General features: G+C 43.0%; 4 protein-coding genes across 4 annotated transcripts; 2 read left to right on the forward strand and 2 right to left on the reverse strand.

The window, feature by feature from the left end:
- Positions 1-3,884: 3,884 nt before the first annotated feature.
- Positions 3,885-5,434, reverse strand: O0I10_006255 (uncharacterized protein; the record flags this gene model as incomplete). Its single annotated transcript, XM_058486285.1, has 6 exons — positions 3,885-3,926; positions 3,983-4,062; positions 4,162-4,446; positions 4,531-4,672; positions 4,896-5,278; positions 5,338-5,434. The coding sequence occupies 6 exons, from the start codon at positions 5,432-5,434 to the stop codon at positions 3,885-3,887; spliced, it is 1,029 nt and encodes a 342-aa protein (XP_058342897.1).
- A 2,212-nt stretch (positions 5,435-7,646) lies between these two features.
- On the forward strand, positions 7,647-9,690 carry O0I10_006256 (uncharacterized protein; the record flags this gene model as incomplete). Its single annotated transcript, XM_058486286.1, has 2 exons — positions 7,647-8,349; positions 8,414-9,690. 2 exons carry the CDS (start codon positions 7,647-7,649, stop codon positions 9,688-9,690), a joined length of 1,980 nt encoding a protein of 659 aa, XP_058342898.1.
- Positions 9,691-10,233: 543 nt separating this feature from the next.
- On the forward strand, positions 10,234-12,270 carry O0I10_006257 (uncharacterized protein; the record flags this gene model as incomplete). Its single annotated transcript, XM_058486287.1, has 2 exons — positions 10,234-10,954; positions 11,021-12,270. 2 exons carry the CDS (start codon positions 10,234-10,236, stop codon positions 12,268-12,270), a joined length of 1,971 nt encoding a protein of 656 aa, XP_058342899.1.
- Positions 12,271-14,991: 2,721 nt separating this feature from the next.
- On the reverse strand, positions 14,992-15,267 carry O0I10_006258 (uncharacterized protein; the record flags this gene model as incomplete). Its single annotated transcript, XM_058486288.1, has 1 exon — positions 14,992-15,267. The coding sequence occupies one exon, from the start codon at positions 15,265-15,267 to the stop codon at positions 14,992-14,994; it is 276 nt and encodes a 91-aa protein (XP_058342900.1).
- Positions 15,268-16,285: the final 1,018 nt, after the last annotated feature.

Raw genomic sequence — 16,285 nt, forward strand, 5'->3', positions numbered from 1 at the left:
ATGTCGTGTATATGGATCGGTTAAGGTACACATCATGTATTCATTATCATCATCTTTATCATTGTATATACAAAAGACAAGCACATAAGCATACAAGAGATGATACACAAGCGTGGATCATCATATACAACTCAGCCCGTTACTCATTTACGATATAGCTTGTTATTGGTAGAAAAGCTTTACTCTTTAGCATCCGCCTAGTTATAGTACTCAGAGGTAGATCGATAGAAAGACGTCTCTTTTTCCCAGACACACATTTTCAGAGTAAACAGCAATCTCACAGACTTTGTTTGTTATTCGTTTTTTATCATCTACACACACACACACACATACACATACATCTCAATACACATACCTCTTTATCCCCTCTTCTTTTTTCTTCACCTCCCATGCACATACCCCAATAGTCCTCTTTATCCCCTCTTCTTCACCACCCATCCACATACTGTACCCCAATAGTCCTCTTTATCCCCTCTTCTTCACCACCCATTCACCTACCTGTGCAAAAGAAACTTACCTTTAAAGACCGTCGGAGGAGTGGAAAGAAAGATACTTTGGAGTTGGGGAAAAATGGCTTCTTTTTTATAGGAAAGTGGGTGCCGCGGAACCTTCGTGTCACCCGAAACCTTACACACTTTCCTTCTTTTTCGATAACCTTCGTATCCCATTTACTCAAAACCTTTCAATTCAACCTGCTTTTTGCTATTAGAAAAGCGTGTTGCTCTCATCGAGACGATTCCAACGGTATATTGTTTGCGATGGATTTGTTTACTTTTGTGAATTTGAACATTGCCAAGGTCACGTAGTACAATTTCCTTTTTGGATTGAGGCCGCACAGCTCGGGCCGAGGACTTTGGAACCACTGCTACAGGCCATAGCGCGTTGATTTTCAAGTCAACCTCATTTGTGGTAATAGAAAAACGTGATCATCGCGATAAGACGAGCATAACGGTATCCTATTCGTATAGGTTGAAAGGTAGTGACTTTAATATGTGCTGACGCACGGCTCTGTTTCAGCTATTCAGGATATAAAAGTCTATCATACGAATAGCATACCGTTATGCTCGTATCATCGAGACGAACACATTTTTCTATTACCACAAACGAGGCTTACCTGAAAACCAACGAGTTATGCCCTGTGGCAGTGGTTCGAAAGAGCTCGGCCCGAGATCTGAAACCGTGACCCCAAAAAGGAAATTGTACTACGTGTCCATGGCAATGTCCAAAATGATGAAAGTAAACAAAATCATGGCAAACAATACACCATTCGAATGGTCTCGATGAGAGGAACACGTTTTTCTAAGAGCAAAAAGCATGTTGAATTGAAAGGTTTTGAGTAAATGGGATGCGAAGATTTTAGCAAGTTGGCCAAGTTTCGTGTAACACAAACGCTTACGCGTCTAAGGTGCTGTGGCAACCCACTTTCGTATAAAAAGGAAGCCCTTTTCCCCCAACTCCAAAGTATCTCTCTTTCACTCTAGGATTCCCGGACAAGACCGCAAGTATGGCTCGCTAGGTCCTATAAACAAGCGTCACGAAACACGGTATCCAGGTTAGCTGGGGGAGGGGATTCGGGATACTCACGAAACCAGCAAGACACCCACGAATCGAAAGGGTTACGAAACTGCAAGGTCACGAAACACGGAAACACTTTACACTAGTACCCCAATCAACTCGACCCAGCCAAACCTGAGGAAGAGTCCGCAATGACAAAAAACTAGGGTGTGGGTTGCCAATCACCTCCACGTGGTCACACCTGGAAACCATCTCCATGGAGATGGGCTAAGCATTGGCACAAGTAGTCATTTTCGTTTTCATAATAAAGCTTGTCTTTTATTCAAAAGCAAATAACCCCAATCTAGTTCTTATATAATGTGGTATCCTCTAATGGAATGATCATTTATTGTTCAATACATCCATCTATTCTCTTTTGCGCTTCATGAACGAGTGACCCATAAAACGTGTTCTTCATTGCGTGTTGTTGGATAATGATGCGTGTCGTAGATGCATGGAGTGGTGGTGGAGGGTTGGCACGTTGTGCATGGGATGTTTGTCATGGAGAAGATAACGATGATCATCATGCTGCAGTATGAAAGTAAAAAGAGGCCTCTGAAAATTGGTTGCCCATCATCACCAAGCTTGCAAAAACTCCAGCCTTAACTTCCTTCCATGTTCGTTGCGCGTAAAGAATGAGTGCTAATAGTGTCATGTACAGCCTTTATCCGGTGAGAACAAGTTATCGAAGGCGCCGTTGAGGATCTCGTTGCCTAGTAAAACAAATGCAGTTGAAGGAATGTAAGGGCATTAGACATGTGAGAGAGAGAGAGAGCATCTGCATTTTAACAATGGAATAAACTCACTCATCGTACTCATGCAAGATGATCCGTGCCCAGCTACTCCATTGCCCAACATACCTTTTTGACAAGCTGTATATAACATGACTCCTAGCAATCCCATGTTATAAACAACTTCATCATCTATAGATACCACCCTTAGCCAGCATGCCCATTCTGGTAAAAAGACACCATAGCATTACATGCGCACAAAGGCCGACCCATAACAGCAACGAACAATACATGATCCCACCCCATGCCTACTACAGCATCACTGGCGAACGTCATAACCTCCAATGGCTAATGCATTAGTCCTCAAATGCAATTGATAGGGCCAAAATAGAGCTGACCATACTGCCTCACGTAAATCATTGCTTCAAACGGTACTTTAATAGAAAAGCAAGGTGCCATCCCGTTACACCCATAGCAAAACGATATCCATCATATTACTAATTGCTGCCATCGAGTAACAGACGAGTAACCTTCTTGCGTTGGCGTCATCAGAGATCCATGAATAGCACAAATCAGAGAAGGGGCTTGCTGGGAGAATGCCCAAGTATATCCGCTCAAGCAATTGCAATTTGATATGCGCCATGGAACCAATAATAAACGTTGCTATGAAAATCTGCCAATAAAAGAGACAAGCTGCAGGTAGCTGATTTCCAGATAACCAAAACGGTACTTGAGGACCACACCATACGACGATCGACTTGCTGCTTACGAGAAACCCCTTTAAAGCCAAATAGAGACCTTCCTTCTTCACAACAATAGCGCCCAGTATGACAACTGTAGGGAAACCAAATAGACTTTCATGATACCAAAGAGTACTGAAAACGAAGCCTGATCGAATGATCGACCTATGATCGAACATGTAAGTAATTTATCTTTAACGTAATAGAAGCAATATTTACCCAAATCCATTTGGGAACCTGTAATGTGTGATACCGCTCGTCAACCAAATCCATGTTTCTTCCTGCAGGGATTTCCATACGACGGTAAATGCTGATAGACTTCCTCCAGGGGAAGGAATGCTACTTGACGACGAATGCTGTTGGGCGTTGGATAACCCTTTATAGAACCGAAAGGCACATGTACTGTCGCTTGTTGCTGATATGATGCACCCGTCACAAATGCACCTGTAGGATAGCCTTGAAGCAATTGCCTGATAACGAAGTCCACCAGATGCCCAATAATGTTGATGCCATCAGGCAATATTGTTTCCATTGCCCATTATTGCCTCTTCCTTGATGTTGATATGATCCATCGATCACATGCGTGCTTAGCAGGATATGGATCGAAAGAAAAGCCGACACGAAAATAACGCTTGTCTGAACTGGAAGGTATTAACGCTGTTGTTTGTTGCTGCAGATGTCGATACAAAGGGATACCCAAATGAACTCATGTAATACGATATGCGTGTACAGAGAGATGCTGTAGACGTTGGTACTTGATCCTCGCATGATGTACCTAAAAACGGATTCATGGTGAGCAAACGTCAAAGCCCATAAGACCTTATATAGCAATGATATCTACATACATACATGAAATATCCTAAGCACAAGAAGATACGTAGGTTGGTGAATAGCCGACGTGCTATAATAAAACATGATGTTGGTAGGCATCGTAGAAAAGAAAGGTTCATCGCTTACCAATGATATGCATATGGTTGCAAACGTATCCATATTGACACGTTCCCAATCCTTTGCAATGGTCCACTTGGCAAGACATGCTACATTGTCACACGGCTTTGTAAGGGAAGGAGGATACCTGATACTAGACACGTTAGAGGCGTGACGAGTATCGGCAACAACGATGATAGCACACTTACAGGAGACTGAGGAAATGATAAATCGACGAACGTTGGCAATAGCTCCAATGACTTGTTGGTACTTGATGGCCAAAGACACATGATAGTCCAATGAACGTGATGCCACACCAAAGGTGATCGCCACATGCATGTTGCCGATAGAGAGTAATCCACACGTACGAGTCGCGACCCGGAAGATAAAGGCATGAATCACGTTCCTCATCACATGGATCACTAGATGATGGGATAAACTTGCTGACACCGAAAAAGAAATAGCGCCTGTTGCTGATTGTTCATGTGATCCACCTATAAGCGATTACCACAATAAACATCCTTCGAAGGGGTTGCCAAGATACTCGAATGTAACCAATCCCAGAATGAACACTTTACCTCGAATACCTTGGTTGTGGCAAGCAACCCTATATCCATCCGCTTCAATAAGTGTTGATGATACTCCATTGTAAGGCTCCTTGATCACCCAGCTGTACGTTGTATATCCATAGCCATGCGTACCAGTTGAGCCATAAAACAGCTATACGTTGCAAAAGAAGAGGTTGGCAAGTGTCTTACAAAAGAATGACGGATTGGTGTACCAATGATTGCACAATGTACGAGAACCTGGTGACACCTTTTCCGGATGATCCACCTTGACAGGATGCAGTAGGTTGGCACCAAGAGTTAAAACGAAAATACCTAAAGGGCATATGTCGTAAGAAGACGCATAATATTGGCATCAGCAAACAATGCATACTTACTTTATGGAGAAGGATCCATACAAAGGCGAATGTCCAACCACTTTTAAATTCAGCATGGTACTTGATCGCCAAAGTCATACGGGAACCGAATACGTATGATGCCACGCAAAGATGAACAACTCGTGCTTGTTGCTGATACAGAGCAATCCGCTGATAAGAGCTGTATGTCGCAAGACATAAATCAAGAAGGCTGTCCGTAATGCGAATCACCTGATGATGAAGTAACGCTTGATGGCACCAAACAGGCATTGACGTTGTTGATCGTTCATACATAAGTTTGGCAAACAGTGTACCCATAATGAGGTTGCTGATAGAGTCAATGTATCTGCTGCAGAGATGTTTGCCATCCAGCTTGGCGTGTTGCAGCGTGGCGTTTTCGTATCCTTGACAACAACAACAGTAAGAGCCTGCTTTCCAATATGGATAACGTTGTACTGGTTACCTTGTCTACTGGAGACGTTGAGTCCACATGACCATCCAAGTGTTGTACGTGGCGAGTGTTGTGACATGAGCTTCGCATTGTGCGCATGGAGGTCCATCGATGCCGAAATGGTTGGAAGCTGACAAGAAGGAATGCGTGGAATGTTGGCAATGGGGTGTTGAATCGTATAGCTTTTTAAGATAAGTGAAGAAGCTGTTGCTGGGAGGGTTGGTGAAGTGGATGGAAATACAGAGGGAGACAAAGGTACGCAGCCTAATTTAAGGGCGCCTTAACAATTTGGGAACACCCGCCAGAATGCATCATCATCCTTGCAATCCATCCAATAAAGACGCTCGGATGGCTTGCTTCATATAATGGATCCATCCAGCATGATTAGAAATGAAGATAAACAGAGGGAGATACACCACAGGATGTTGCTGTTTCAACTTGGGTCTACGAGATGATATTCATACTATACCAGCCTTTTACAATATCAGTGCGACGTGTTGCATCCTTGTGTCACCATTCTTTTACTGCATGAAAAGAAAACAAACGAGGATTGATGATACGGTCAACCTTCAGACTCAAAGTAATCATTCAACCACATACCCATCTCTTTTTATCCAGGATGGAGCTAAGGTATGTACGATTTTATCGGGTGAGATGACACATCTGCTGAGGTTACACAGCATCCAAAGATATGATGATTCAAACTTTGCCTTCTTTACCCTGTTCACCATACCAAGGTACCCGTGTACGCACACATGTGTTATTGAAACAGATTCAGCATTTTCAAGGGAAAAGAAAACAACGTACTTGCACGAGCCGGCGGCCATGTGCGTTGGAATCCTTAAGCTGATAATCTGATTTACTACTTTTCATCATCATCCTACCAATGTATCCAAGTAGGGATGTTGACTATGCATGTAATGAAAGATGTTTTATAAATGAGTGCACTCGTTTCCTGCAACTAAAGCATACATTTGAGGATGAATAAAAAAGAACGCTAATGTCATATAAATGATAGACAAGCACCCCTATTAAGCTTCAAGTCTAGGAACAAGGGCAGCAAGAATGAGTTGATAATAGAAAGGTGCACGATCACAAAATGTATGTGCAAGGTCATCTAAAGTGACAAGAAAAGACAATGATCCAATGAGAAAGACACGAAAGCTAAGGCTAAACAAGTCCCGAGGATAAAGATAGAAGATAATCCGAATGCAGGTTTATTCAAGAACGATGATAGCTTGTTTATGGTGAATGAGAGCAACGCCAAGAATAAAGACAATGATGAAATACGTGACTAAGCATCGACGATAGTACGGATGATGATCCTTACAATGTCCCTCAGAACTAATACCAGTAATCGCGTTATATCCTTCACAATAAGTACGCAGATCTCCTTTATTTTCATGAATCATAAAGCTATCCTAGCCCATCCAGCTACCAGTCGCAAGGGGAGGCCTCTATCATAGCCCGCAGAACTCTTACCATATCTATTATGATCCCTTCAGCATACGTGAGCTTCCAGCCAATACATACAAAAATCCTGAACCTCTGTCAGCACGATGTGCGATTGATCCATCATCCATACTTACGCCATTATCCCAAATGATTACCAACCATTCACGTATTACTTACGTAAACCTGGTGCATAATGGTACCATTCGACAATGTGATAACCGAATACGAGGTGTAGATGAGTTGATACTGGAACATCATCAAAGACATGCACCGAACAACGTGCAATCCTTATCGTGGAACTCGTTAGATAAACATTCACAAGTGCAACAGCATCCTTGAAAGGCGAGTGCTCTGAGGGTACCTGTTGGAGATGATGATGATGATGATGATGATGATGAGTAACGCGTAACCAATAAAACCATGCCAAGACGTACCTTTGGATGATGATCCGATTGGTTTTGTTGACGGCACGTTTGCAAACTATTGACGTTTTGGCTACCTTTGTACTAGCCACGCCGCGTAGAATCAGCACTAAGACCTTCAGTAAGATGAGTCGACTACGATTGTTTTTTAGTGGAGGGGTCATTGTCAAGGTAACAAGTTGTTTCGCGTGGTGATGGCAAAGCTACAAAGAGGCGTTGTCGTAGGGATGACGCGTAACCAAGGAGACGAATTCCATTGTGATAGTAGATGACGAGTGTCGAATGCTGGCAACGAGTAAAAATAAAGTGTAGCATAAAGAAAGGGGCTGAGTATGGAGCACGTTGGGGCCCATAACTTTTATGCTGGGACCTGGGCTTGGAAGGTTTTTATTGGTTGCCATGGCTCAGCCCACACTCTCCATCTTTTACTGCTCTTCCCTTACAATGCCATACTCCCCCATACTCACACCCTCCTCTGAAAAATATGCACAGCTTGTTTACGATGCAACCACACAACTCCATGCATCCCTTGACCCCATCTTGTCAGCTCTGAATCTACGTGCCATTGGGTTCACAAAGTGTGCCAACTTTGATGCTGCTCTTCGCGATGTCAAACTTATGCAGCAACTCTCGTCTTCTTCACCTCTCGGATACATACGCGAAGCCAGCATTTACAGTGAACTTGGTCAACAGCTTGACGTTATTGATATTTGTGACGAAGGACTCAGTATGATCGATACCAATGATACGCATTACGATACATTGCAGCAAATGAAGGCTGATGCTGAGCAACATCTGGAAAAACGGATTGATTTCGTGAAGGAGCTACCTGTCGACATTGTTATTACAAAGCTTATTCCCCTCTTGATTCCCTTGTTGAGTTCGTTTCCTTTGGATCCATTATATCCATCCCCTTATTTGCATGTATCCAATGTATGGCGCGATCGCATCATTCAATGTTTCGATGGATTGTGGTTCAAGCTTGATGATATTAAAGAAGAACCAGGACAGGAAACGCTTTCAGAAATCACCCAATTCGCTCAGCATACAAGGTCATTAACGGTTTACCACAATGATCAAGGAACATGGCTTGGTGATTTATTACGCGAGAATGACTATTGCTCATTGCAAAAGTTATCCGTTATGGGTAAGTTATTGTTGCATCTCATCCTTTGGGCTCCCCTTTACTTACATGTGCTTTCCCTATATAGAATGTTTAGACGAGGGTAGCATTGATGACTTTGTCTCTTCCTTCAAATCAGTCAGCAATACCTTGACGTATTTCGATATCATGGCCGTATACCCACCCATGCGACTCTCCATACCTAAGGTCGTGTTGGCTCTTCCCAATCTTGTTTCGCTTCGGATAAAATACAGAGGACATGCGGATCTCAGTGCCCTTCCAATGGCAACATGGCCAAAGTTGACGACATTCACCATTTACAGGGCAGAGAAGGAGATCACACGTGATGACATCATTGGCATTTGTAAACGTTTTCCATCGCTCACGACGCTCGAGCTTCATCCTTGCGGAGACATCGAAGCGCTTCATTTGGTCCCTCACTATTTCCCCTGGATGAAACGCCTCAGACTCTACGTTGATAGTTCCGGCATTGAATGTCAATTTACCAACGAGGGGTATGATGGATGTGACGGGATCACCAAACTTTTTGTCACGGCGCATTGTCAAGTACCTGGTTCATTGACGACGATCGATTCTTTTCTAAAGCAGCACCACACGACACTCGAGAATATGAGATGGGAAGTATACCATGACAGCGACGTCAAACACACGCATGATATCCAATACCCACGACTAAAGAAGCTCTCCCTCGTAAACTCTGGATGGTGGATACCACGCAACGCACCACATCTTGAGGAATTGACAATCTCGTGGATAATGATCAACAAATGCCCTCAAGTCCTTGATATCATACACCCCAATGTGAAGAAACTGGTGTTGGATCTTGGTCGTGAACAAGGTCCTGAAGACCCCTCAATACTCGTGAACTATCTCTCTCGCATGAATCAGCAATCGGCATTTTGTGAACTTGATATCCGTTGCATAGATGTGTACGACATCGAACCGGTGTTTGATGCTATCCCTCGTCTTGATCACCTACAGCGCTTGATGCTCTATTTTACTACGTACTTTGACTGGGACCCCTATGATATGGAAAGTTTTTATAACGGCCTTGCCAAAGGATGTCCTCGCTTAGCATGTCTTGAGATAGACCACCCCAACGCGCTATCGATTGATTCCATCAATGCTTTGAAGCAACTGGAAGGGTTCAAGCAGTTTAATTTTTCAGTCGAAAACAGCACCGACGATGCCGACGAGTTTTGGGAAGCGATCCAAGATTTATCACTGCTTGAGTGTATCCGGATTTACCCTGAAAATAAAATGGACATCGATAAGATTCGCTACCTCAAGACCCAACGGCATGACATGGAGGTTATAGTCGATGCAATGTTCACACGCTTTTAATCTCTTAGATTACGTACACTGTCATTATCCCCATCAACGGTAGAATAAACCTCTTTGATATCCAGAAAAAATCTCTCTTGCTCCATAAATGCAATCATCTGATTGCGCTATGATACATTTAAACGATGGAAGCTTTATTATTCCAATTCACCACACCTTGTAGTGGCAGCTAATATCAATGTACATCTTGCTATGTACATGTAAGGTGGTTAACGATACGAAATCGCTCCTTGTTGTCATTTCATAACTCATACTAGTGCTGGTTGTCTTTTCTCGTGTGTTGACAAGGTAGGTGTCCCAGCTTGTAAAGCATAGGCAACAAAGGGGATTCATGTCATGAATTATCATATGTGATATGATGTTTGTTACACAACAGCTGCATCATCATCCTATGCTGCTGCCAACATTTATTCATCCTATCGAAAGTATCTAGCACTCTGCATCCTCCAACTTTCAAAATCAGCGGGACGCGAAATATACATTTCAGACGCGTGGACAGAAAAGAATCATCTCCTTTGCCTTTACCCAATACATTTCATCATCATGACCCAAATGCATGATACCACCATTCTCACGCTACCAGCAATCACTTGCTATTATGGACAAGGAAAAAATATCATTTCAGCAGCAACAAAAGAGATCAACCAACTCACATGTCGATTCATAGAGAATCTCAATGAGCGTTCGACGGCATTAGCGAATGGAGCCAACTTTGATCTTGCCTTGCGCGATGCAGCCTTCATGCGACTTCTGAACCCAACTTCTTCTATTGGCTACCTGAAAGCAGGCACCATTTATCAGCAACAAGGACGACGAAAAGAAGCAGCAGCCATGTATGAGGAAGGAATTGCCAACGTGCCATCATCCGATGATGGTTACACCAACCTGCAAAAGCAGCATGCTCATGCATTGAGTGCATCAAACAAACGTATCGATTTTATCAGTCAACTACCTCTGGATCTTGTTGTATCAACCACCTTGCCTCTGGTATTTCACAACTACAAGTTATCACCACATACCCGATGCCCGTATCTTTATGTTTCACGCACATGGCAACAACGGATCTTGCAACGTAACGACTTGAGATTTGATATCCCTCGTAGCGATGGCATGCCCCATCCAGATGGCAACCAGCTGATCAAGTTTGCCCCGCATGTTAAGTCATTGACCGTTGGTGATTGGGACGAGAAGAAACCAAAGCTACGTCTTTGTGCCATTTTCAATGATTTGGATTTCATTCACTTGACTCATTTGTCAATCTACTGTAAGTCAACTACCACCCTACTACGACGTTACATGCATATATATAACAAATCACGTTTATATAAAGGCAACGAGGAAGACACTCTCATCGACATTCTTGAATCTATCGGCCGTACACTCACTCATCTCGAAGTATACAACATTGATGACCTACCTTTTGGTGCCGATTTGAATTGCGTGTGGGATGTGTGCGCAAATCTTGTATCGCTGGAAGTCATTCATGTCGATATACAACCGCCATCAGTACAATATCGCACGTTAAAGCACCTCAACATGCGCAGCACTTATATGTGTCCATTTACAAGCACGGTGATCAATGATACGCTCGCAAAGTTTCCATCCCTCTTGTCGGTTGTTGTATCTCCTATGCCAGAAGACACGCAATTTATTACCCGTATCCAGCACCATTGTCCCAAACTCAAGCTTTTTACATGCGGTGGAGATTCGTATTTCCAATGCAAGTATCAGAATCAGAATGGGTTGGAAAAGCTTTCGGTTGGTGATGGAGATGAGCAAGAACCATACGATGCAGAGGGGTTGATTCAATTATTGCTTCGAAACCATCGCTCACTGAATCAAGTCATTTTGGGAGGCAACTTGCAACAAGGACGCGTTTCACTGGATGAGGAAGTTGAATTTGAACGATTGGAAGATATCGAAGTGGATGCTGTCAATGATGAATTTGTTGAACTTGCGGCATCTATCATACGTCGAGCACCTCACCTTCGCAGCATCAATATTGGAATTCGTACAGGTGATGACCAAGACATCTTTGATTTGATAAAGACACTTCCCCATTTGCGACGCCTTGCTGCAGAAAAGATTCACCCCGATTCGCCATCCCTTTACAATTGTTTCCAGCACCATGTGAATCTTGGCAGTCATTCACCTCTCAAGCACCTGAAAATTGAATTTGATGAGATGACCTGGGAATCCCCTTGGGTGTGTGCGATGGCAGAGTTACCAAACTTGGAAACCTTGGTGATATCAGTATTCGAGATGCCTGATGATTACGTTTCCATTATTGAAATGATTGCAAAAGGATGCCCTTCTCTTACCTACCTCGAGCTGAATTGCGACCCTTATGATATGCCTGATGGAACCGTTGCCTTATTGAAAGATCATCCCACGCTTGAAGGTTTATGTCTCGATGCACCCTTCATCTCCGATAGTGACATTATGAGTGTTTTGACCATCCCCAAGCTCAACCGGTTCATCTTTAATGCACCCATCAAGGACTACATCGTTGACCTTTTGAGAAGAAATATTACCAAGGTTGTGAATGAGCGTGCAGGGGAAAGGTATAAAGCAAAATAGATTACATAATCCCATGATATCAAACAAATAACATAAATAAAATACCCCTTTGGTCAATCATCTATCAACCCTTTATGTGTACTAAATGCTTAGAGGTGTTACCACCATATCATATCCTGCATGTTTCTATCAGATCAGTGATGGTATACGCCCCCTTTTTATGATGACAGCAAATGTAGAAAAGCAACCTCTTGCTTAGTTACAGAGGCTAATTTTGTGGTTCGCCATCATTGGCTCATGTCGTGCTTATGAATCGGTTACGGTACACATGATGTATTCATTATCATCATCTTTATCATTGTATATAGAAAAGACAAGCACATAAGCATACATGAGATGATGCACAAGTGTGGATCATCATATACAGCTCAGCTCGTTACTCATTTACGATATAGCTTGTTATTGGTAGAAAAGCTTTATTCTTTAGCATTCACCTATTTATAGTACTCAGAGGTAGATCGATAGAAAGATGTCTCTTTTCCCAGCCACACACTTTCAGAGTAAACAGAAATCTCATAGACTTTGTTTGTTATACGTCTTATCATACACACATACACACACACATACACATACATCTCAATGCCACCGAAAAGAGCTCCATCAGCAACCATATAGCAAGATGATATCCAAGCACATCCTGTACATACGTACCATCCTCATCCAATCCCAATACAATCAATGTAATTGCTGCCAGCGGTAACTCTTCTGTCAAATAGATAGGTTCCAGTAAATCGCCACGCCACGTTGCATAGGTACGGTCCACATGCTGTGCTTGCTGCATCTTGACCGGCTCATTCGTCACTATTCAATCCCAAAAGCTGATACTGTTTCCCTGCTGACTTGACTGAACGCGTATAGGATCCCGGATGACGTCAACGTATACCTCCTGCATCCTCCGTAAACACCAATATCCCAAAATTCCCATCATCCAACCTCCCTCATTCACCCAAAGGAACATCACGATGCTGGATTTGATCCGCTCCATATATACGATGTACAATCGCGACATGTGCAGTATTTGCAGGAATGGTCATGGAATACATTGATGGCAAAGACATGAAGGAATACGAAGGTTCGACAACATAGGACTTGGATGACTAAAGGGTATCATTGGTGCTTGCCATTATTCTTTGGTGGATCCCTTGCGCTGAAACAATCCGATTCAATAACCAATCCAGTGTTGATCCTACAAGAGATGGACCATGAAAAAGATGACGATACAGTAAGCAGCTTAAAATAGTAACCAATGTTTGCTTTGCAAGCAATCCCTCCTGATGTATTCCACGTACCAATGCCTTTGTGCATGCAAAGCATGAAAAATGCGTGCCCAATCGAACCACCATAAAGACCCACAAAAGCGACTTACTAGATAGGCATGCCTTAGTACTTGAGAAGCAAAATCCAATGCACGTGAACACACATTACCGGAAAGAGTCACCAATGAAAAAGTATATCCAAACACACCGGCTATCACCATGGTCCGATACGAGAAATGTTACCCGTTGCGTTGCTGCATGGTGTTGAGGCACCTTCCAAGAAGAGCAAACGTATCAGCATTACGCCTTGCATTGTTACAGTGCACATACCATGCTTGGTACCATCCCATCCAATGCATCCACATCACCAGGAATGAGCAAGTTCAATGATGGCGACAATTCGTGAGGACCCTGCTTTAATCCATTAATCATCTTCCCATGGTCCACTCCCTTGCATGCAGTATCACTGTTCTTTGTACATACCATCTCGAAAAAGTTGAAAGATCTTCCCATGCTCGGTTGTTGCTTTTGCATCACGTGATCCAATCGCGGGATAAAAGTTGCTGCTATTGAGTACAAGAAACACGCCTATTGAGCACACCAATGAACCCCTTTGCCGCGCACGTTTCACGTCATCTTGCTTACCCCATCACCAGTGCAACATTTGCCCTTCGTGAACAGAATCTCTTTCCACATTCCTCTCTCAATCCTGAAATTGTCGACATTCCTGGAACAGGAAAGCTGTAAAAACACACGCCTATCAGTATACACAACGAACAAAGGCAAGTCGGTTTTTACACTGTATTAACACGTTACATACCTTCGTTGACACCCTTTTGCACATGTCGGTGGCTAATGAGGGACTCCATGTCGAACCACGATTGTGCTCTTGTGAGGTCTGGGTAAGAAGCAGCAAGGAGAAGCTGAGCAGACAAAATCACCCTTTTGGCACAAACACATGGAAATCAGCCACTGCCAATGATACATGCATGCACCATACACACCGCTATCGCAGCCCACGGAACCAACCTCTCCATGGCAACATGCTTTACTATTGTTGCCTTTCAAGAGGTGCCCGAATGAATGATGGGGCACCCATCTATATAAGGTACAACATATAAAAGCAAGATTCCTAGACCGAGGATGAAACACGTTACATAGCATGCAGGAGGATAATAGTATTATTGATATGGAAAGCTGTATAAATAAAAGGCAAACGCGGTAGTAATGGTGTTGTGTGTGTGTTCAATCTTGTTTCAAGTTGGGGTTGTTATTGTTGGTACTTCAATTGCAAGTTCTATAGGCTCGTGATCCTTATCAATCGTGATCGATTGCGCTTGCCTTTCTAATACAAGCAGCTCACGCTGCCGCTTCCGCTCTATTACAGTATGAATGAGACGATTGGGAAAGAACAAAGACCACTTTTCATATGGTATCATGTCTACAACATAAAGAGAGCCATAACTCAAAATGTCACAATGAAGCATGAGCTCTTTTTGGGACCAACGCGTTCATCCCATCTCAAGCAACCTTGTGTGCCAGTTTGAGGCTTGAACTCGTGAATGTCAAATTTGGCCATGTCACCACCCGCCAAAATGAAATCCGGTCGACCTCTTGAAACTTTTTGGGTTGGATCGACAAATGCAAAAATTGCTATTGACGAGTTCGATCCTGAAACTTTCACACAAGGTACTTTGGGCCATGCTGAGCATGCTGGTGTCAAAAAGAGCTCATGTAGCATTGTGAGATTTTGTGTTACAGCTGCGTGTATGTTTTGCTACTAGCAAGGTGGGTCTTTTTCAATTGTGACTCATATGTAGATTTATAGTGAGATAGGTGCGAAAGATGGTGTTTGTATACGTAAGCCAAGAAAAAAGGATTAAAAGAGCAATGGATGATATGGCTACACTGTATCACGGTCATTCATACACTGCGAGCTATAAGCCAATTCCATCCAATTGAGCCCATTGTGGATTTGACAACGTGTGGTGAATGCTTCTGCTCCAGCCCAACATTTCCATCATTCACCTATCTTGATCCGAGCCGATTTGCATGAGCTACGCTTAGACCAGGTTTTGTCTACTGCATACATCTGTATATGTTGCATGTTGGAAGCGATATACGCCTTACTTGCTGTAATTTCCTCAAATCGGCTCGGAACAATCTAATGAAACCATCAAAGTGAATCTTTGGAGCAGGTGCATTTCTCATACGTTATCAAATCGATGATGGTCTTGATTGGGTGGAATTGACTAATGGCTAGCACTGTATGAATGACTGTGACATGGCGTATACATATCATCCATTGCTCTTTTAATCCTGTTTTCTTTGCTTTCTTATCCAAACACGGCCTTGTGCAGCTATTGCACTATAAGTGGTTATATGAGTGACAATTGAAAAAGATGACTTTTATAATAGCTGCGGCTTTGCAAAACATACACCACCTGTAACGCGAAATCTTTCAATGAAGCGTGGGCTCCTTTTGCAACCAACATGCTCAGCCTAGCTCAAGCAACCTTGTGTGCCAGTTTCAGGATCGAACTCGTCAATCTCAAATTTGGCCATGTTACCACCCGCCAAAATGAAATCAGGTCGACCTCCAGAAACTTTTTTGGCTAGCATCCACAAATCCAAAAATTGCTATTGACGAGTTCGATCCTGAAACTTTCACACAAGGTAGTTTCGACTATGCTGAGCATGCTGGTACCAAAAAGAGGCCATGATTCATTGAAAGGTTTTGAGTTACAGGTGCGTGTATG

This window comes from Lichtheimia ornata (assembly GCF_029851405.1).
Source record: "Lichtheimia ornata isolate CBS 291.66 chromosome Unknown scaffold00027, whole genome shotgun sequence".
NCBI lineage: Eukaryota > Fungi > Mucoromycota > Mucoromycetes > Mucorales > Lichtheimiaceae > Lichtheimia > Lichtheimia ornata.